The 21,727-nt window shown below is 37.7% G+C and overlaps 2 protein-coding genes across 6 annotated transcripts in view; both read right to left on the minus strand.

The window, feature by feature from the left end:
• TRAPPC13 (trafficking protein particle complex 13) overlaps positions 1 to 21,678 on the minus strand; it is a 40,180-nt gene extending 18,502 nt beyond the window's left edge. For 4 of the 5 annotated variants that reach the window (XM_023210456.2, XM_023210455.2, XM_023210454.2 and 1 more), the window contains exons 1-4: positions 21,542 to 21,678; positions 11,223 to 11,291; positions 10,553 to 10,652; positions 8,824 to 8,908 (exon numbers count right to left, since the gene is read on the minus strand). In XM_023210456.2, coding sequence (XP_023066224.1) covers positions 8,824 to 8,908; positions 10,553 to 10,652; positions 11,223 to 11,291; positions 21,542 to 21,587 — 300 coding nt within the window. In that variant the 5' untranslated portion in view covers positions 21,588 to 21,678. Of the gene's footprint in view, positions 1 to 8,823; positions 8,909 to 10,552; positions 10,653 to 11,222; positions 11,292 to 13,558; positions 13,659 to 21,541 lie in introns of all 5 variants that reach the window. The other variant, XM_023210457.1, reaches the window with a different exon arrangement.
• On the minus strand, positions 15,913 to 21,654 carry SHLD3 (shieldin complex subunit 3). Its single transcript, XM_026455424.1, has 2 exons — positions 21,542 to 21,654; positions 15,913 to 17,161 (listed from the first exon to the last, which is right to left on the minus strand). Exon 2 carries the CDS (start codon positions 17,038 to 17,040, stop codon positions 16,288 to 16,290), a length of 753 nt encoding a protein of 250 aa, XP_026311209.1. The 5' UTR covers positions 17,041 to 17,161; positions 21,542 to 21,654; the 3' UTR covers positions 15,913 to 16,287.
• Positions 21,679 to 21,727: the final 49 nt, after the last annotated feature.

Genomic DNA, 21,727 nt, shown 5'->3' on the forward strand with positions numbered 1-21,727 from the left:
AAATAAATAAATAAATAAATAAATAAATAAATAAATAAATAAATAAAATCAGGCAGGAATTAGGGAGAATCCAAAGTGGAATACAAACAGTAACAAATGAACCTAACTGTATTACAAATGAAGAACACAATTGCGCTATGGCAGAGGGAAGGGGAAAAGTGGAACTAATCTAAGTTAGTTTGGAAAACAAAATCTTAACTGTAATCTATGGCTAAAGACAAAAAGAATGGTACACAAATGTACTCTAGCTACGACACACGTGTTTTTTCACTATTTTATATGTATACTAGGACAAAACAAAATACTACATTGTGGATTAAAAGAGACAGGTTTCTCACCTTCAGAGAAAGAAAAAAGGTACAAATAAGGAAAGGGGGGAAGCTACAGTGAAGCCTTTGGTAGTGGACTGGAATCTGAGGCACCAGTATGAACACATGGTTTTTAAATATATATTCAGATGGACTTCACTAAAACAAATACAAATGCATGCATGTGCTAGTATATAACACTAAAAGATAAGTAATTGTCCAAAACAAAATTATATGTCAGAGACCAATTAGTTTATAAGATAACTAGAAAAAGACATAAAAAGTCACCAACTAAGAAAGCACTACCTCATCTAAAGTAGCACTTTCCATCCACCTGATGATGCTCCATTATATTTCTTTTTTCTCCTTTTGAACATTTATCACTCTGTCTTAAAACTACCCTCCCTCCCTTATCTCAATTACTTTCTATCACATTCAACTTTTGCTTCCTTTGTAACATTTATCACAATCTATAATTACCTTATTTATGACTTTGTTTACCTGTTTCTTTCTGTCTCCCCTACCAGAAAAGTCTATGGAGGCAGGAACCTTGTCTTCTCTTGCTCACCACTATAGCACGGTGCCTGGCACATAGTAGGCAATTAATCAATATTTGAATCAATGGATAAATTTATGATAAAACTTTCAAGGCAAAAAAAGTGAGGGAAAGCAAAGATCACATTAGGTCATGGGAATTAGTGGAGGTTTTTACATGAGAGCTAGGATTCTTTTAAGTTTTTGTTTCTTTTAAAAAACAGTTTTGCAGTTAATTCTAAGCCAATAATCTTATGTTAGTCACTCTGAAATGTGCTATTTATTAGTGCTGTGTATTTTGTTATACTCAGTTATAAAACAATAGTAGTTCACATTTATTTGGTACCTATTATGTGCAAGGCCCTGTTCTAAGCATATTACTCATTTAATCCCCATATCCTGAAGTAGATATTAGTATTATCCCCATTTCATAGATAATGAAACCAAGGCACAGAAAAGTAACAAGTTTCCCAAGGTTTTACAAATCATAAGTAAGAAAGCTAAGATTCAAAATTCTTTTTTTTTTTTTAAAAAAGACAGTGTTTTACTCTTCTTGCCCAGGCTGGAGTGCAATGGCATGATCTCGGCTGACTGCAACCTCAGCCTCCTAGGTTCAAGCAATTCTCCTGCCTCAGCCTCCCAAGTAGCTGCGATTACAGGCACCCATCATCATGTCCAGCTAATTTTTTGTATTTTTAGTAGAGACGGAGTTTCACCATGTTGGCCAGGCTGGTCTTGAACTCCTGGCCTTAGGTGATCTGCCTGCCTCAGCCTCCCAAAGTGCTGAGATTACAGGCATGAGCCACCGCTCCCAGACCTAAAAATTCTTAAACACTTTTTTTTTTGAGGCGGAGTCTCGCTCTGTCACCCAGGTTGGAGTGCAGTGGCACTATCTTGGTTCACTGCAACCTCTACCTCCCAGGTTCAAGTGATTCTCCTGCCTCAGCCTCCCCAGTAGCTGGAATTACAGGCAAGTGTCACTAAGGCTGGCTAAATTTTGTATTTTTAGCAGAGACGGGGTTTCACCATCTTGGCTAGGCTGGTCTCAAACTTCTGGTCTCAAGTGATCTGCTGCCTTGGGCTCCCAAAGTGCTGGGAATACAGGCGTGAGCCACTGCACCCAGATATAAATTCTTAAACATTTTTGAAATTAGAGAAAAAAAGAAATAATTGAACCCACTGGTTTTCTGTTGAATATGTTTTCCTATGTGTCTTATATGTCATTTTAATCATAACTGCGGCTTTTGATAAGTAGGATTTGAAAAGGCAGAGGAAAGAGGTTAGGGTAAACTCTAAGTAAGCTGAACAGAGCTAGCAAAATACCACAAGTGTGAAAGCTCCAGATATCTTCAGAGGACACCAAGAATTTGGTATAATTGGCCAGACACGGTGGCATGTTCCTGTAATTCCAGCTACTTGGGAGGCTGAGGCAGGAGAATCACTTGAACACAGGAGGTGGAGGTTGCAGACCCACATTGAAAGGGTCTACTTGGAATCAGGGAAATCACACCCAAAGATTTTGAAACATACAGAAAAAAAATCACCAGGACCTCCAGGAAAAATCATGAAATAACTTACAAGGCAAGAGAATTAGACTGGCTTCAATCCTCTCAAAAACAACATACACAGCTGAGCAATAAAGGAGTAGCATTTTCAAAAAACATATGGAAATAAAAATGTAAAGAAAAGATTTTAAATTTAGCCAAACTGAACTTCAAATATTGAAAAACACCTTTGAACAAGGGCTCAGAGAATATTGTACCCACAAAATCTTCCTGAGCAATCTACTTGAATATTTTTAATATTAAAAGCCACAATTCACAATGACTAACAATAATTATAAATATGCACGAAACAGCATAGTCTTTTTTTTTTTTTTCGTTTTTTTTTTTTTTGGAGATGGAATCTTGCTTTGTCACCCAGGCTGGAGTGCAGTGGTGTGATGTCAGCTCACTGCAAGCTCTGCCTCCCAGGTTCACGTCTTTCTCCTGCCTCAGCCTCCCAAGTAGCTGAGACTACAGGCGCCCGCTACCACACCCAGCTAATTTTTGTATTTTTAGTAGAGGTGGCGTTTCACCGTGTTAGCCAGGATGGTCTAGATCTCCTTGTGATCCGCCCACCTCGGCCTCCAAAAGTGCTGGGATTACAGGCGTGAGCCACCGCGCCCGGCCGAAACAGCATAGCCTTTATAAAGCAAAATATATGAGATTTTAGAAGATGTAAATAGAAATACACTAGTAATAAGAGACAAACATGCACTCTTAGTATAAGACAGATGAAGTTGACAATAAATAAAGATATAGAATCTAGCCCTAAACAACACAATTGATAAAACTGCTCTTATGAATATTTATCTATCTATAGCTTTACATAATAAAGCATATACATTCTTCTCAATAATAATAAAGCATATACATTCTTCTCAAGTACACATGGAAAATTCATAAAAAATCAATATTGGGTCATAAGACATCATCAGTAAGCTCCATAAGCTGAAATATTACAAGAACAACACTGATTGGAATGTAATAAAACTATAAATTACTAACAACAATTAAAATAGAAAAAAAAATAAGCCTTTCCCCCTAAAAAGCTTTTCCATTTAAACAACCCTTGGGTAGAAGGTGAAATACAAATGAAATTATAGAATTCTTTAAAAAGTAATGACAAAAATATAAAAAAGGTTTTTAATTTGGGCAATTCTGCAAAGTATTTTCATACTTATTATCTTGTCTTAATGTAAGATATGGTGTTCGGGATGTTCAACACTGTTACTACCTCTTCATCATTGTACAGTAGGCATCAGCTCTTCCTTCCACCATCAATTTTTAATTTTTAATTTATTTTTAAATTTGGTCTCACTACATTGGGCAACAAAGCGAGATGCTGTCTCTAAAAAATAAAAAATAATTAGCCAGGTGTGGTGGTATGCAACTGCAGTTACAGCAACTCAGGAGGCTAAGATGGGAGGATCGCTTGAGCCTTGGAGGTGGAGGCTACAGTGATCTATGATTGCACCAGCCTGGGCAACAGAGTGAAACCTCACCTCTTAAAATCAAAAGCATTGAGAATAAAAATGCTATGCATTTGAATATTCAGAATCTCTCCTGAATCACAGGAAAATTAACTTTTATCAATATAAATCAAAGAATCAAAATAAAATAATAAAATTCCTAGCTAAAAATTGGTAGAAAAATAAAGTAAATAAACAGAAGCATAATAAAAGAAATAAAAGCACAAATTAATAGAGAATAGAAACATATTGGATATAAATAATTTTTTAAGTCTTGGATTTTTTTTTTTTTTTGAAGTTAAAATACACAAACCAAGAGCTAGCTAATTTAATCAAGAAAAAATCAAACCTAAGAAATGACTAGGGGAAAATATTGCAACAGAAGAAATTTTTTTTTTGCTTTTTTTTTTTTAGATGGAGTCTCACTCTGTCGCCCAGGCTGGAGTACAGTGGCGCAATCTCAGCTCATCACAATCTCCGCCTCCTGAGTTCAAGCGATTCTCCCGCCTCCCAAGAAGCTGGGATTACAGGCGCCTGTGACCACGCCCCACTGATTTTTGTATTTTTAGTAGAGATGAGGTTTCACCATTTTTGTCAGGCTGGTCTCTAACTCCTGACCTCAGGTGATCCACCTGCCTCGGCCTCCCAAAGTGCTGGAATTACAGGCATGAGCCACTACACCCTGCCAACAGAAGAAAATTTTAAGATCCTACTTTACAGACCTCTATGCAGATAAATGGGAAACTCTACATGAAATGAAATGGATTATTTCCTAGAAAAAAACAGCTTAACAAAACTGACACCCTTAGAGGTGAACTGCTTAAACATACTAGTATCCATAGGGAAAAAAAAGAAAAAATGTTATCAGGGAGTTTCCCCATTTTAAAAAAGAAAAGAACTAGCTCATATGATTTTGCAGGGAATTCTATAAATCCTTCAAAGAATAGGTAATCTAAATGATCCACAGTTCTCTGTATTTGTTTTGTTTTGTTTTCTCAGACAGGGTATTGCCCTGTCATCCAGGCTAGAATGCAGTGGCATAATCATAGCTTACTGCAGCCTCAAATTCATGAGTTCAAGTGATCCTCATGCCTCAGCCTCCCAAGTAGCTAGGAATACAAGTATGTGCCACCGTGGCCAGAGAATTTTAAATTTTTTTTTTTGTAGGGACGTTGATCATTATATTCCCCAGGTGAGTCCTGGGGAGCCTCCTGGATTCAAGGCCTCCTCCTGCCTTGGTCTCCCAAAGTGCTGGATTATAGCCATGAGCCACTGAGTTTAGCCTGATGCACATATTGTTCCAAAGCACTGAAAATATTGGGAAAATGTTCGAAATCTTTTATTAAGCAATCATAATACTGACATCTAAAACCTGATAAAAAGACAACACTCACACAAACAAGGTCAATATCATGCTGTGCTTCATGACCTATATCCTCTTAAGTGATTCTGATGTCATAATTAGCTTATCTGGCCAGGTGCGGTGACTCACATGTGTACACAATCCCAGCACTTTGGGAGGCTGAGGCGGGAGGATTGCTTGAGTTCAGGAGTTTAAGACCTGCTTGAGCAACATAGCGAGACCTTGTCTCTAAAAACTATTAAAAAATTAGATAGGGATAGTGTCACAACACTGCAGTCCAAGTTACTCAGGAGGCTAAGGCAGTAGGATCCCTTGAGCCCATGAGTTTGAGGCTACAGTGAGCTATGATCATGCTACTGCACTCCAGCTTGGGTGACAGAACTAGATACTGTCTCAAAAAAAAAAGTAAAAGAAAAATAGCCTTTTATATATCACGAGTCTGAATGTCTAGTTGAGCCTAAGAAGACCCCTGGTGAGTACTGCACAGTACTAATAATTACTGTTATTATAAAAGTGAATAAAGGCATGAAATATAAAATCATGTTTTAGAACATGCATACTACTGTATTCTTTGATCTTTATAATAGTACTGACATCTTAAAGTATATGCCTTTGCTATTTTATTAATCTATCTTATAAAAATAAATTCAACATTTACTGAATTTACTGAATTGCCAGTATTTACTGAATTGCCAAGAAATTCAATATTTACAATGTAGAAAGACAAAAGTTATGTTCTCAAACTTTTGAAAATCAGATCTTTTCACAATCAAATGCAGAGGCTGGCAAACTTTTTCTCTGGAGTCATTAGCAAATATTTTAGATTTCGGAGGCCATACAATCTATGTTTCAACTATACAACTGCTGTGGTAGCTGAAAATCAGCCACAGATAATACATAAACAAATGAGTATGGCTGTGTGTCAATAAAACTTTATTTATGAACACTGACATTTGAATTTCTTTTTTGTTTGTTTGCAGAGGCGGTGCCTTGCAATGCTGTGTAGGTTGGGCTCAAACTCTTAGCCTGAAGCAATCTTCCTGCCTTGGCTCCCAAAGCACTGGGATTATAGGTATGAGCCACCACAGCTGGCCTGAAATTTGAATTTCATGTAATTTTCACATATCACAAATTATTATTTTCAATAATTTGAAAATGTGAAAACCATTCTTAGTTCAAAAGCCTTATAAAAACAGACAACAGATGAAATTCGGTCTTTAGGCTATAGTTTGTCAACCCCTAATTTAATGAAAGGCAGAGACCGCATCCATATATGACAAATATGTGTATGTGTATGCACAAATTTGCATCTAGTTTCTGGAAGTTGAGTCTGTTCTCTAACGTCCTTGTTAACTTTAAAACTCTATGATCATTTTTGAACTCATTCTAATTAGAGGTCCTTTCTGGCAATACTCCAATTACCTGAATTCATCACTCTAAGATAGGTTTTACAACTTCTTCCCCACATACTGTGAATTTTCACCTTCTTTTCGCACTTTTTCTTTTGAAGAAATTTCAGGTTGTTAGCTGAGTTAGCATATTCTATCTTTTAATTTCTACACTGTTTCAAGGGTCGTCTAACTGTTTCGTTTCATTTTCTACAAAGCATCCCATACAATGTGCTCGTATCAGTCTTTCCAACACAAAGAGTGCTCAAAAGCCAAATGCCTGCTGTTTTTATTTAATTTTTTTCAGAGACAGGGTCTTGTTCTATAGCCCATGCTGGAGTGCCCAGGCAAAACTCACTGCAGCCTCAAACTCCTGGGTTTAAACAATCCTCCCGCTTCAGCTTCATAAGTAGCTGGGACCAATGGTGTGTGCCAGCATGCTCAACTACTTTTTAAATTGTTTGTAGAGATGGGGGTCTCGTTATGTTTCCCAGGCTGGTCTTGAACTCCTGGCCTCAAGCAATCCTTCTGCCTCAGCCTCCCAAATTGTTGGGATTCCAGGTATGAACCACTGTTCCGGGCCTGGTTTTTTTACTTTAATTAATTAATTTTTTTGCCTGTTTTAAAAAATAATTTTTCAAGAAAGATTAAATAAAACTTTAGCCTACTTTCAAGATGCTCTACTGTAAGGCTACTGATATGGTTTGGCTCTGTGACCCCACCCAAATCTCATCTTGTGGCTCCCGTAATTCCCATGTATTATGGGAGGGGCCTGGTGGGAGATAACTGAATCACGGGGTGGGTCTTTTCTGTGCTATTCTCATGACAGTCAGTAAGTCTCATGAGATCTGATGGTTTTATGTATTTTTATTTTTGGGGGGATGGAGTGTTGCTGTGTCACCCAGTCAGCCAGGAGTGCAGTGGCACAGTCTCGGCTCACTGCAACCTCAGCCTCCCAGGTTCAAGTGATTCTACTGCCTCAGCTTCCCAGGTAGCTGGGATTACAGGCACATGCCACCCCTCCTGGCTAATTTTTGTATTTTTAGTAGAAATAATTTTTGTATTTTTAGTAGAAATGGTGTTTCACCACATTGGGCAGGATGGTCTTGAACTCCTGACCTCAAGTGATCTGCCCGCCTCAGCCTCCCAAAGTGCTGGGATTACAGGCATGAGTCACTACGACAGGCTGAGATCTAATGGTTTGAAAAACGGGAGTTTCCCCGCACAAGCTCTCTCTCTTTGCCCGCTGCCATCCACGTGAGACATGACTTGCTCCTCCTTGCCTTCCGCCATGATTGTCCTCAGTCACATGGAACTGTAAGTCCATTAAACCTCTTTCTTTGGTAAATTGCCCAGTCTTGGGTAGGACTTTATCAGCAGCATGAAAATAGACTAATACAGTTACTATTCCTCTGTACCACCTTACCTCCTCTTACCAAGTGAAATATGTTCCCTGTTAAAAGAACACATGTGTATCGCTATGTCTCTGCCTCTGATTACCATGTCTCCCTTGCCTTGTTATCTGTATTCTCCCATTCTTTCAAGATCCTCTTCGATTTCCCTCTTCCCTAAGAAACCTTCCTGACTGATATAATCTCCAGTGATCTTTCCTCCTCTATGTTAATGACATACATTAACAAATGCTAAACTGCTGTTTACCTTTGACTAGTACATTTTCTCACCCAAGCAATCACAAACCTTGTTGAATAGGAAAAATAGTTTCATGCCTAGCATAATACTTTGTAACTTTAGGCATTCATTAGTGCTTGTTAATGACAATTAAAAATTATTGTATCAAACATGCATTTAATGAAGGGCCAACAACATAACAGATATAAAAAAACCTTTTTTCTTTTTCTTTCTTTTCTTTTATTTGAGATGGAGTCTAACTCTGTCACCCAGGCTGGAGTGCAGTGGCATGATCTTGGCTCAGTGCAACCTTCACCTCCCGGGTTCAAGCCTTAGCCTCTCCTGCCTTAGCCTGCCGAGTAGCTGGGACTGCAGGTGTGCACCACCACACCCGGCTCATTTTTGTATTTTTAGTAGAGATGGGGTTTCACCACGTCGGCCAGGTTGGTCTTGAACTTCTGACCTCAGGTGATCCACCTGCCTCAGCCTCCTAAACTGCTGGGATTACAGGCATGAGCCACCATGCCTGGCCTAAAAAAAAACCTTTGTTAAAGAGTAAAATACATCCCAAGTAAGAATGTTACTTACTTTTACCAATATGTCTTTTACAACTTGATTGCTATCATTATGAACGCTGATATAACTGGAAAAGGTCTCTCCCAAAAATATATTCCTGTAAAATAAAACAAGTATTTATTTAGGCAGAAATCTATTCAGGTTTCTTTTTTTTTTTTCTGAGACTGAGTCTCGCTCTGTCGTCCAGGCTGGAGTGCAGTGGCGCGATCTTAGCTCACTGTAAGCTCCATCTCCCAGGTTCACCCCATTCTCCTGCCTCAGCCTCTCAAGTAGCTGAGACTACAGGTGCCTGCCACCATGCCCAGCTAATTTTTTGTATGTTTAGTAGAGATGGGGTTTCACCGTTTTAGCCATGATGGTCTCGATCTCCTGACCTCATGATCCGCCCGCCTCGGCCTCTCAGAGTGCTGGGATTATAGGCATGAGCCACCGCATCTGGTCCCATTCAGGTTTTACATTAGATATTCTGTTTGAGAATCACTAAGGACTTCAAATGGAGAAGCATTTACTAAAGGATAGAAATCTGGTGAAATATTGTTTCAACATTCCTTTGTTCACACTAGGCCACTCATTCATTACCTAGTGCAAATCAAAATATGGATGTAATCTATAAAACATGATATATTTGGCCTTTACTGTACAAAATGCTAGCCTCACTAGAGATAAGACTCACTGAAATTAGATCTATGCTAAAGTCAGGATTTGTATTTGAATAGGTTAGAGAAAGCCAAGTTTCCATTCTTGCAATAACTTATTCCCTGAATCTAGAAGAGTTCTAAGTTATTGCTATTGGGGTATTTTTACCAATTTATTTTATTTCCTAAGTTATCTCAATAAAAATCACCAGCAGTTTTATCTTACATAGTTTTATATTTTTTACAGTTTTTCAAGATGCTAGTCAATGACCACATTCTGTAAAACTATAAAAACAATCTGTAAAATATCCTTTTGTCTCAAATTCTGTCTGTTACAAACAGAGTGGAACCAGAGGCTTCTACCTTATTATTAATCTAGAATAATAATACAGCTAAGAATAATAGAAGAAATAAATTTAGAGTTCCTAATTAGCTGACAAGTCTGATAACTCATTTTGGGAGAGGACTATGAGGCAAAAAACAGAGTGGCTTCTGAAAAAGACATTTACATTAGTAGTTAAAAGAGTATATGGCCATTAAAAATATAGTAGGATCTAAAGAAGAAAGTAAAAATTCTATTATCCTAGGAACCACTATTAACATTTTCTTTTGGTATATATCTTTTTTTTAAAAAACAGAAAGGCATAATCACATAGTATGATTTTTTTAATAATCTTCTTGCCCCCAAATGTATCATGTGCTAGGCGTGGTGGCTCACGCCTGTAATCCCAGCACACTTTGGGAGGCTGAGGTGGGTGGATCACCTGAGATCAGGAGTTCAAGGTCAGCCTGGCTAACATAGTGAAACACGGTCTCTACTAAAAACACAAAAATTAGCCAGGGCAGTGTGTGCACCTGTAGTCCTAGCTACTGGGGAGGCTGAGACTGGAGAATGGCTTGAACCCAGTGGGTGGAGGCTGCACCGAGCAGAGATGGTACCACTGCACTCCAGCCTGGGCACCAGTGTGAGACTCCATCTCAGGAAAAAAAAAAAAAAAAAAAAAAAGGAAATGTATCATGAACGTTTCCCCATCCCATAGTTCTTTTTTGAAACCATAATTTGTAATGGCTTTACAAGGTTTCTTATGTGAATATGTCATTCTTACCCAAAATTTTGTGGTAAAGTCAGCATTTCTCCCAACATTAAAACTTCTGCACCATTAACAGTTGAAGGATCATCTCTCATCAGTTGGTTAAAGAGATCTCCTGAATGAAGAGAAAAACATAAAATTCTAACATCTACCTTTTAAATAACTTTTACTTACATAAAGAACTAGGAGAGATATTTTAAAAAACAACCTCTTGACAAAAATGATATTTAAAAAGTCTAACTTCTAGATTTTAATACAACAAAGCATGTCAAAAAAATTCTGATCTCACAGGGAATGGACACTTTAGAAACAAAGAAAAATGTACGTCATGAGATAGAAAATATACTAGACAAAGCCCCAACAATTCTAAACAAAGGGAATGCTAATATATACACTGACGCAACACTTGAGGATGAAGGCAATTTTAATAGTATTATGAATATGAATGTATCTTAAACTCTAAGTCTCATATTGCCATACGATATCAACATAATTTGGACTTGTAGAGTATAAGTAAGGCCTGTTACTCAGATGGCCACCTTTTACATGATACAAAAACAGGCAACAAAGAATCCAGCAAATGGTTAGCATAAAATTTACAGGGCTAGGCTTAGTCCAAGTTAATGTAGCCAATTCAGGTTTCAACTTTTCCCTAGGTGCAAATAGAGGAAAGCATGTGCCATACCAGGTAAGTCTTTCTCTTCACATGTTACTGGGATATTGGTGAATAAAGTAGGCTTAGTCAGCCGCATCACTGTGAAGTAAAAAAGTAAAAGAAAACAAAACATTAATACTGTTTAGGGTTAATATTCTAAAGTCTAGTGTATGATATTCATCCATTTTATACTAACATAAAATATAACCTAAATACTTCTTAAACATAATACTACATACTTCCTAAGGTTATCACATATCAGTGATTTATTAAGAATTTTAATGTTACAAAAGAATCTTATATAAGAACCATTTATTTACAACCTATGAATTATAAAAAGTAAATATAAATACAATATACATTCCTTATAGAAAAACTGGAAAATAAAATTTTTAAAGCTTAAAGAATATTAGGATCATAAGGCTTTAAAAAAAGTCTAAGTGACTTCGCAACAATATCAACAAAATATTAACACTGGAAGCTCAATTAAGTGTTTTTTTTGTTTTGAGACAGAGCCTTACTCTGTCACCCAGGCTGGAGTGTAGTGGCGCAATCTTGGCTCACTGCAACCTCTGCCTTCCAGGTTCAAGCGATTCTCCTGCCTCAGCCTCCCAAGTAGTTGGGATTACAGGAATGCACCACCATGCCTGGTTATTACTACTATTTTTTGTAGTTTTAATAGAGACAGGGTATTCCCATGTTGGCCAGGCTGGTCTCGAACTCCTGACCTCGAGTGATCTGCCTACCTTGGCCTCCCAAAGTGCTGGGATTACAGGCATGAGCCACCATGCCCAGCCAAGTGTTTAAATAATATTAAATCTGTGTAGAAATTATAAAAATGTCAGTTAACATAAAGGTTTATATAAATGTAACCAAAACTAAGATTTATTTTTGCACATGACAGAATGTGTTTAAAGTTTATCTAAAGAAACAAATAGATGAAAATAAGCTAAGGAAATTAATGGAGAAAAAAAAAGAGGAAGAACTGAATTTACTATATATTGTAAAGTACTATATATTTAAATCCGTAATCAACTAATCGGCTTATTAATATAAGACCATACCGATATAGTAGTTTTTCAAAAAAAAGATAGGATATACTTATATAAAGAAACAGCTGGGAGTGGCTGGGCATGGTGGCTCACACCTGTAATCCCAGCACTTTTGGGAGGCCGAGGTGGGCGGATCACGAGATCGAGACCATCCTGGCTAACACGGTGAAACCCCGTCTCTACTAAAAATACAAAAAATTAGATGGGTGTGGTGGTGGGCACTTGTAGTCCTAGCTACTCAGGAGGCTGAGGCAGGAGAATGGCATGAACCCGGGAGGTGGAGGCTGCAGTGAGCTGAGATCGCGGCACTGCACTCCAGCCCGGGCGACAGAGCGAGACTCCATCTCAAAAAAAAAAAAAAAAAAAAGAAAAAGAAAAATAAATAGTTGGGAGAGAGATTTAAAAACAAAATCTCTTGACAAAAAAAAAAAAAAAAAATCAAGGGATTAAAAGTTAAAAAATCAATTAGTAAAAGGATTTTTCATTATAAGGTGCAAAGACAAATGGTTAGCTATCTGGGAAAATAAAATTTAACTAAAAAATTCATTTTAAATATAAATTAAACAGACAAAAATTAAGCCACAGAAAAGTAAAAAAAATTGAAATAGAATATTAAATATAGTCTAATGAGAGTAAACACTCTATAATTTTTTAAAAAATCTTTTTCAGTTTCTTCTAGAGTGTCATTTGACCACATCAAAATAAAAACAAAAACATAAAATTTAAAAATCATAAAAACTTGTAAAAATTTTCAGAAAATGAATCACAGAGGGCTAGTTTATTATCAAGTCTCGCCGGGCGTGGTGGCTCATGTCTGTAATCCCAGCACTTTGGGAGGCCAAGGCGGGTGGATCACGAGGTCAGGAGACCGAGATCATCCTGGCTAACATGGTGAAACTCTGTCTCTACTAAACAAAATACAAAAATTAGCTGGGCGTGGTGGCGGGTGCCAGTAGTCCCAGCTACTCGGGAGGCTGAGGCAGGAGAATGGGGTGAATCCAGGAGGCGGAGCTTGCAGTGAGCCAAGATGGCACCAACTGCACTCCAGCCTGGGCAACAGAGCAAGACTCCACCTCAAAAAAAAAAAAGTATTCCTTCAAATCAAAGCCAAAATACTATAAAGACTATAGACCTACATGGTCGATTCAGAATATAAGTAGTGTTCTAGCATATGTAAAAATGCACCACCCAACTACTAATTAACCAACTATGGTATTCATATCAGATTTAGTGGCTTTCTCATTCTGGTTTCAGCTTAAATGTCATCTTTTTCAGAAAAAAAGTTAACGGGTCATTCTGTTTCTCTCATGGTACCTTGACTCCTTTCCAAACTCCATGAGGTCTAGGCTCTTATGTACTACGTCCAGTTTTGTAGCATCCATATTTGGTGTAGGTTCTGCTATTCAGATCTTCCCTGAATAAAATAATGAGCAGTTCATGAAAGTCCCTAAATAACTGACATTATTTTGAAAGTGTAAGTTTCAGAAACTGAGGCCAATAATAACCCGCTATATTAAGCAGCTGGCTTTTGACATAGTCAACACATGCTACCCTTAAAATTTCTGAAGTTACTTTGTATCGCTAGCATTTACTGAGCATTTACTAGCGCCAGGCATTATGCTAAATATTTTACAAGCTGAACACATTTAATTCTCATAAGTACTCTCTAAGTTGGTATTACATTAATCCCAATATACAGATAGGGCATTGACAATGCCTACAGAGGGTAATTCGCATACAAAGGACTATATTAGTAGATAAGTGGTAGAATCTAGATTTGAACCCTGGTGATTTCACTCTGTTAAAAAATAATTCTCTATAATAATTACTAATTATAAGCCTGGAGCCATAAACCTGGAATGTCATGCCTTACCAGAAATATCCCATGGGATTTCAAAGTAGGAATCTATTCCAAAAAGAGTATCAATCAGCTACAGATGAATATGGGGAGGCGTTTCCAACCTTCACTCTTATTTTTAACTAAGAAAACAGATAAAAAAAGTGCCCTGAAAACAGATAAAAAGGTGCCCTTGAAAGTGATACAGAGGAGGCAGTTTCTCCCACAGCTAAAATCACTTATTTTTTTTGAGACAGGGTCTCACTTTGTTACCCAGGTTGGACTACAGTGGCATGATCATGGATGATTGCAGTCTTGACCTCCTGAGCTCAAGCGATCCTCCTGCCTCAGACGCACCCCTTCCCCCTGCCCACCAAGAGGCTGGGACTACTGTCACATGCTACCATGCCCGGTTAATTTCTGTATTTTTTGTAGAGATGGGGTTTCACTATGTTGCCCAGGCTGGTAAGTTCACTTTTTAGTACCAGTTGGTGTTTTCTATTTCTTCCTCATTATTATTTTCATTTCATTAGAAAAGAAATCTGAATAAAGAAAAAATAGTCTCAAGGGAATCCTAAAACGTATTTTTTTTTTTTTAGTGCCCTGGAGTTCACCCAAATGTGTAGCTAACATATTTGCTTATTATAGGTTCAAATTTCTATTATAAACAAAAATCCTATAAAGCTTAATTTTTCATGATTCCTGTAGTTTGCAGGGATGAGATGGTGTGTAAAAAATGATCCTCCATTAAAAATAAAGCGATCCCAAACTGGTATTAAAAGCAACTTTTTTCTTCATATTTTCAGATTATGGCCTTTGCAGCAACACAGATGCAACTGCAGGCCATTATCCTAAGCTAATTTACGCAGGAACAGAAAACCAAATACCACATATTCTCATAAGTGAGAGATAAACAATGAGTATACATGGACACAAAGAAGAGAACAATAGACACTGAGGCCTATTTGAGGGTGGAAGGTGACAGGGGGATGAGGACTAAAAAAATACCTATTGGGTATTATGCCGATTACCTGGGTGACAAAACTATTTGTACACCAAACCCCTGTGGCACACAATTTACCCATATCACAAATCTGCACATGTACCCCTTGAACCTAAAATAAAAGTTAGAAAGAAAAACAAAATTAGTGGACTTCCATTGTAAGCAACCTCAGCCATCTCAGGCTATGAAGAATCCCTCTGAAGGGAACATTTATCATGCATTATCAAGCTCCTACCATGATAGGCACTGTGCTTTAAGGTAAACATGTCTATATTCCTAGTAAGTGCACTCTTATTTTTCTTAGGGAGCTGGTGTGTTTAATAGTAGTAACGACACGTAAGCTGCGTGAGGGCAAGGTCCATGTCTGTCTCCTTCCCTAATATATCCTACCACCTAGTGCAAAGTAGGCATTTAAATATGTTAAACAAATATACATGCTTGTACAAAACTTTTATTGTTTTAATCCCTTTAAGCATTTTTATGAGGTGATGTGTAAAACCAATTACAAGATTATGCTTATGGGGAACCTACAATGACTCTAATCATCAGCCAAGTAATAATTAGCACTAACTATCATTAATACTGAATTATCTGTATTAGAAGAAATAGACAATAATTTGATCCCTTATTCAACATTTGATACTTTCCTTCAAAACAGTTTATAGTATTAAAGATACATTATAGTTTTAGGCAAAGTATACATTTTGTATCTTTGTTTGAAAACAGCCTATCAATTATTATTACATATATTTGGAAACATCATTACAAATCTAGACTGGTCTCCCACTTTGAACTACATTCATGCCACATAAATAGCATTCCAAAGAGAACTGTTTTGAGTTTTATTTTTTAAAAAATTACACTTGAGGTGAGTAAAGAAAAAACTACAGTAAAATTAGATTTTAGAGATTAACCAAAATCCAAACCATACAACTTAATTCATAAGACTATTTAATTCAATCACAGTTTGTAACAAAACAAAAGGCACACAGAACATTTTTACCTTCATATTCAGTGTAAACAATAATTTATCACATTTAAAAGGCTGCTAATAAGTAGAACTCAGAAAGTTCTTGACTTAATTGACAAGCCTAGGAATTCTAAAAAGCCATTAAAAATTTAAAAATCTGTAAAAATTATTTCATCTATTTCAATCCATATTCATTTCATTCAGAATATTCTTTTTGACAATCAGTGGAATCATTACATACTAAAAATAACACCATATTTATGCACAAATAAATTAATTTTTCCAGTAAGAGCTAATCTTCCTTTAAGAAGACTTCCCACATATTCACAATACATAATATCACAGAACACCCATATTTGGCCTAAATGCCTCTGAATTGTAGCATTACAAGATGGAAGTTCATTGTGCCTAATAATTTGATTGAGTTTTGTCCAAATGTCTTCCAGAGTTTGGCTGTTACAAATAGTGTGTTCTATTGTCCATCTTGCTCTATAAAGTGAGTGTAAATTTAGTGCCTTTAAACTATCTTGCAATTTTTTAGACAAAGGAGAAATCTTTTCAGTACAATTATTGCTGGGAAGGGAAATACTCCAAGATCTCCTGTTGTGCTGTTTTCCCTTTTCTGATTGTTTACCCAGATTTCCAGAATTAGTCTGTTCCTTCAATGTGTGTGACGAGGTTAAATGCTGCTTTTTCAAACAAGGTTGAAACTCCAATAGATCTACTGTGCAATCATAACTGTGTGACTTAGCATCATGTTCTGAAATGGTTAAGTACTGTTTCACATCTTCAGCTGCCTCTCGAGAAATCACAGGTGGTGATCTTTTAGGTCTGAGTGGAAGCTTGGACCCATCATATGGAAACCAAGGTATAAATCTTGATAGCGGACGAGTAGGAAAGTCTTGAATTGCTTTTTCCACAATTTTTGGCAGTTGTGTGGGATCACTCTCATATGGTCGATAATGTAGTATTACTTCTGTAGTCATTCTGCAGTAATCCAGTTACTCTTAGTGATGAGAAAAATTTCTTAGCTGAACTCCTCAGAGCTAGAATGTAAATTTATCAATGCAAGATTGTCTCTCTTGCCAAATCAGAGGGAAACAGGACCTAAAGTAGAAGTATTGCAAATAATAAGATATGGTAGGGATATCCTGCCTACAAATAAGGCAGGGGGAAAAGGAAAAACAAAAACCAAAAGCCAATCCCAATATGGCATTTTACCAAAGTCCTTTTGGTAAATGTGAATGTAATCTACAAACCTGAAATTTCTTTCTCTTACCAAAATAAGGAATCTGAATTAGATGCCCTATAAAATCACTTCCAGCCTAAAAATGCTAGTAGTCAACACGTTTAACTCAACAGATATAAAGGACTTAAGTATCGATATTAATACATTAAGTAACAATAGTCTTAAAACTTTAGCAGAAACAAAGAGTACATGAATCTTAAAATATTGTTTTCATATGAAGATAATTAACAAAAAATGTAATATTTAAAAATTTGAGGCAACTGAAGTGAGGACAATAAAATCACTGTAAATTCTAATCCAACATGGTAAAAACCTGTCTCTACTCAAAATATAAAAAACAATTAGTGGGGTGTGGTGGTGCATGCCTGTAGTCCCAGCTACTAGGGAAGCTGAGGCAGGAGAATAGCCTGAACCTGAGAGCCAGAGGTTGCAGTGAGCTGAGAACATGCCACTCAGCCTGGGCGACAGAGCAAGACTTCATCTCATTAAAAAGAAAAAAAAGAAAAAAAAAAATCTAATCTGTCTGGAAGAAAATTAATCATTTTATACTTAAAATTATATAGATCTGCCAGGTGCGGTGGCTCACCTGTAATCCCAGCACTTTATGGGGGCCAAGGTGGGCAGATCACGAGGTCAGGAGTTTGAGACCAGCCTGGCCAACATGGTGAAACCCCATCTCTACTAAAGATACAAAAAACAGCCAGCCGCGGTGGCGTGTGCCTGTAATCCCAGCTACTCAGGAGGCTAAGGCAGAATTACTTGAACCAGGGAGGTGGAGGTTTGCAGTGAACTGAGATCGCGCCACTGCACTCCCATTGCACTCCAGCCTGGGTGACAGGGCAAGACTCCATCTCAAAAAAAAAAAATTATATGGATTCCACCAAACAAATATATAGATAGAATATTTGATGATTTCATGTCATTCTCTATAGTAAAAACTAAAATCATGCATATGGTTTAGCTTTGCTAATAAGGTTTAACCAGGCTAAGAACCAGTTTTGTGACACTGTCTTCTCCTCATAATTCAGGCAATTAAACAGCATGGGGACCCTAATACCACGGCTTTTGAATTCCAATTTGGAGGAGAACAAGAAGTCTGGACTCCTATTTTTTTCTCTTAGAGCACAGAAGTCCTCAAGTTGCCCCAAATTAAGTCACTGATAATAAATTCCAGCATATGGTACATAGGCTTAAGAATGGAGCCTTCCAATATCTGCAAGTTAGGCTTCCTAATCAGACCCAAAGCTGTAAGAGCCATAAAACAGGCTTTCTCACATCTTAACTGCAGAAAAAAATAAGTTGAATCACTTCTCCCCAAAAATCATTAGAGAATTACTTGATGAGGGTTCTCCCACTGCTAGGATAACCATGAGTATGGACTCTTGTCATGATGTCACAATAGAATCACTGTCCAATTCTAAAGAGTCAGAAGAATAACTAATTTCATGATTCTTTTTACCTACTGATACTGCCCACTAACAGATCTGACAACTCTCAAATTCATAAATAATTGTGATCTTTAACATCCATAATTTTAAATATGGATCTAAATGTTATCACATATTCTTTCAAGAATAATGCACTCATGTTTTTCTTCCCTGTTCCTTACACTTTCACATTGTAAAATATGGCATTGAGAAATTCTCTTGTCTAAAGTCAATCAGTGTTATACTCAAGAGACAATTTTTTTTTTTTTTTGAGACAGATTCTCACTCTGTCGCCCAGGTTGGAGTGGAGAGGTACGATCTTGGCTTACAGCAACCTTCGCCTCCAGGGTTCAAGTGATTCTTATGCCTCAGCCTCCTGAGTAGCTGGGACCACTGGTGCACACCATCACGCCTGGCATTTTTGTATTTTCAGCAGAGACCGGGTTTCATAATATTGGCTAGGCTGGTCTCGAACTCTTGACCTCAAGTGATCAGCCACCTCACCCAACCAAGAATAACAAAATATTATCTTTAACATTTTACATATTAAAAGATAAAGTGAACCTAAATGACCACTTAAATTGATACATTTGGCATCCAACATCAGTAAATTGAAATGCTGTGAAAACTGTTGATCAACTAGAAAAACGGGTTAACTAGAAGATGGTACCACAGATGTTTAATAAAGTTGAAACTATCAGTCAATTTTAAAGCACTTGCCAGTTTAGGCTGTTTATTCTTTTTTTTTTTGAGACAGGGTCTCACTCTGTCACCCAGGCTGGAGTGCAGTGGCACAATCTCAGCTCACTGCAGCCTCTGCCTCCCAGGTTAAAGTGATTCTCCTGCCTCAGTCTCCTGAGTAGCTGGGATTACAGATGTCCACCACCATACCTGGCTAATTTTTGTATTTTTAGTATAGACGGGTTTTCGCCATGTTGGCCAGGCTGGTCTCAAACTCCTGACCTCAAGTGATCTGCCAGCCTCGGCCTCCCAAAGTGCTATTACAGGCGTGAGCCACCACGCCTGGCTTAGGCTGCTGAAATATTCTTTCTTAGGTATCCTTTACGTTAGAAAACAAAGAATAACAGAAAACTAAAAATTCTCAGTGGCAGTCTCTGTATCACTGGAATTTAACTTTTTGTTTGTTTGTTTGTTTGTTTTATGAGATGGAGTCTCTCCCTCTGTCACCTAGGCTAGGGTGCAGTGGCGCGATCTCAGGTCACTGCAAGCTCCACCTCCCGGGTTCACCCCATTCTCCTGCCTCAGCCTCCCTAGTAGCTGGGACTACAGGCGCCTGTCACCAAGCCAGGCTAATTTTTTGTATTTTTAGTAGAGACGGGGTTTCACAGTGTTAGCCAGGATGGTCTCAATCTCCTGACCTCGTGATCACCCGCCTCGGCCTCCCAAAGTGCTGGGGTTACAGGCGTGAGCTACCGCGCCCAGCTGGAATTTACCTGTTTTTAATAGCTTCTAATTTGTATAAATCACACGTAGCAGCTAATAGAACTGTTCCAAATTCCCATCAGAGTAGTTGGTAGAGGAATTATCTCTGAGAATGCCGTTTCATTCATTAGGAGGCAACATGGACTCTTGGAAAGAAAGAGGTAGGCCTTGCGTTGAAACACTGCCTCAATCACTTACTAGCTATGTGATCTTGGAAAAGTGGCTTAAACTCTGAGAATTAATATTTATTCCACATACTTGAAGTGAGATCGCGATATAAAAAACATGACAATTAGTTGCTTTTCTTCTTTTCCCTCTTCTCCACGAGTAACAATCCATTTTAGTCTCCATTTTAACCTAGATCATTTGCTCAGGTTAAGCTTACAGGTCCCATCACTGTATAACTTAACATTACAAAGTTCCACAGTAAGACACAATCTCGCTAACACAGGCATCATTATATGAGACTGATGAGCTTCTAGAATGTCTGATGACTACATCATAATAGGAAGGATGTGTTCCTCAAAATGGATGCCACAAGTAAAATAAGTGCAATTCAACTGAACCCAAATGTTTATTGAGCATTTCCTCAGCTCATTCAATAAGTCATTGTTAACCACGTGTTAGAGCATCCAAGAAACAAAAAGCGCATTTGTTGTAGTAAAAAATAAAATAAAGCTGAAAAGATTTCAAATAAACGGTTTCCATAAAATAGGCATTAAAAAAAAAAAAACTGTCCTAAAAAAAAAAAACCTGCTCTTTTTTCCTAAATAATGATCTAATTAAATCACCAAACTTACTCAAAATGGCTGTGTACAAAAAATGAGAGTTGACATTAGATCTCGGGCATATTTCCCACATACACAGTGCTTTGAAGTAAACTGCAGTTTGTTTTTAATAAATCTAAGTTATATATTGTATTACTATGTATTGCTAAATTCTTTGCACTACTGTTATGCAATACTAATTTTACAGGGTAAACTGAAGCCTGATAACTTCGTCAGTGCCACAGGAAGAAACGAGAGACAGAAGGAAAAAGCACTTTACATGCCCGCTGTAATTCACCTTAGTTCACAGAGATCTCCACGGTAGGAGCGGGACGTCAGCTTCTGCGGCTAAAATCTCGAGACTGAAGCAGCATATATCAGAAAGAGTGATTTACCAGGTATCTATTTCATTCTAGAAAGGAGCCCATAAACCTAAAACGCATCCAGGCGAAATCGCTTCCTCCCGCCTGGCGCCAAAGGACAGAGCAGGAGGGCGAGCACTGACAGTGTTTAAGAAGGCTGAGGCCTACATGGCAAAGGCTTCGATAAATAGGGAAGGGAAAAAAACAGAAAACGGGTACTCAGGTTCGCAAAAGTTTACCTTTCAGCGCCAGCAGGTGCTCCTGTTTAGGGGGATTCACTTCCATTTTGACCGGCACTTTTGACCCACGGCCTACGGGGGCTGGACAGGTTCAACTTGGCCCGGAAGGAAACCGAAAATCTCGCGTTTGGCAAGACCAGAAGTCAAACGCACTTTCAACTTCTCTCCGGTGGTGGTACCTGAAAT

This window comes from Piliocolobus tephrosceles, chromosome 4 (assembly GCF_002776525.5).
Source record: "Piliocolobus tephrosceles isolate RC106 chromosome 4, ASM277652v3, whole genome shotgun sequence".
Classification (NCBI taxonomy): Eukaryota; Metazoa; Chordata; class Mammalia; order Primates; family Cercopithecidae; genus Piliocolobus; species Piliocolobus tephrosceles.

Excerpts from the sequence above, each read along its gene's own strand:
- SHLD3 (XM_026455424.1), bottom strand. The coding sequence starts at position 17,040 with ATGACTACAGAAGTAATACTACATTATCGACCATATGAGAGTGATCCC.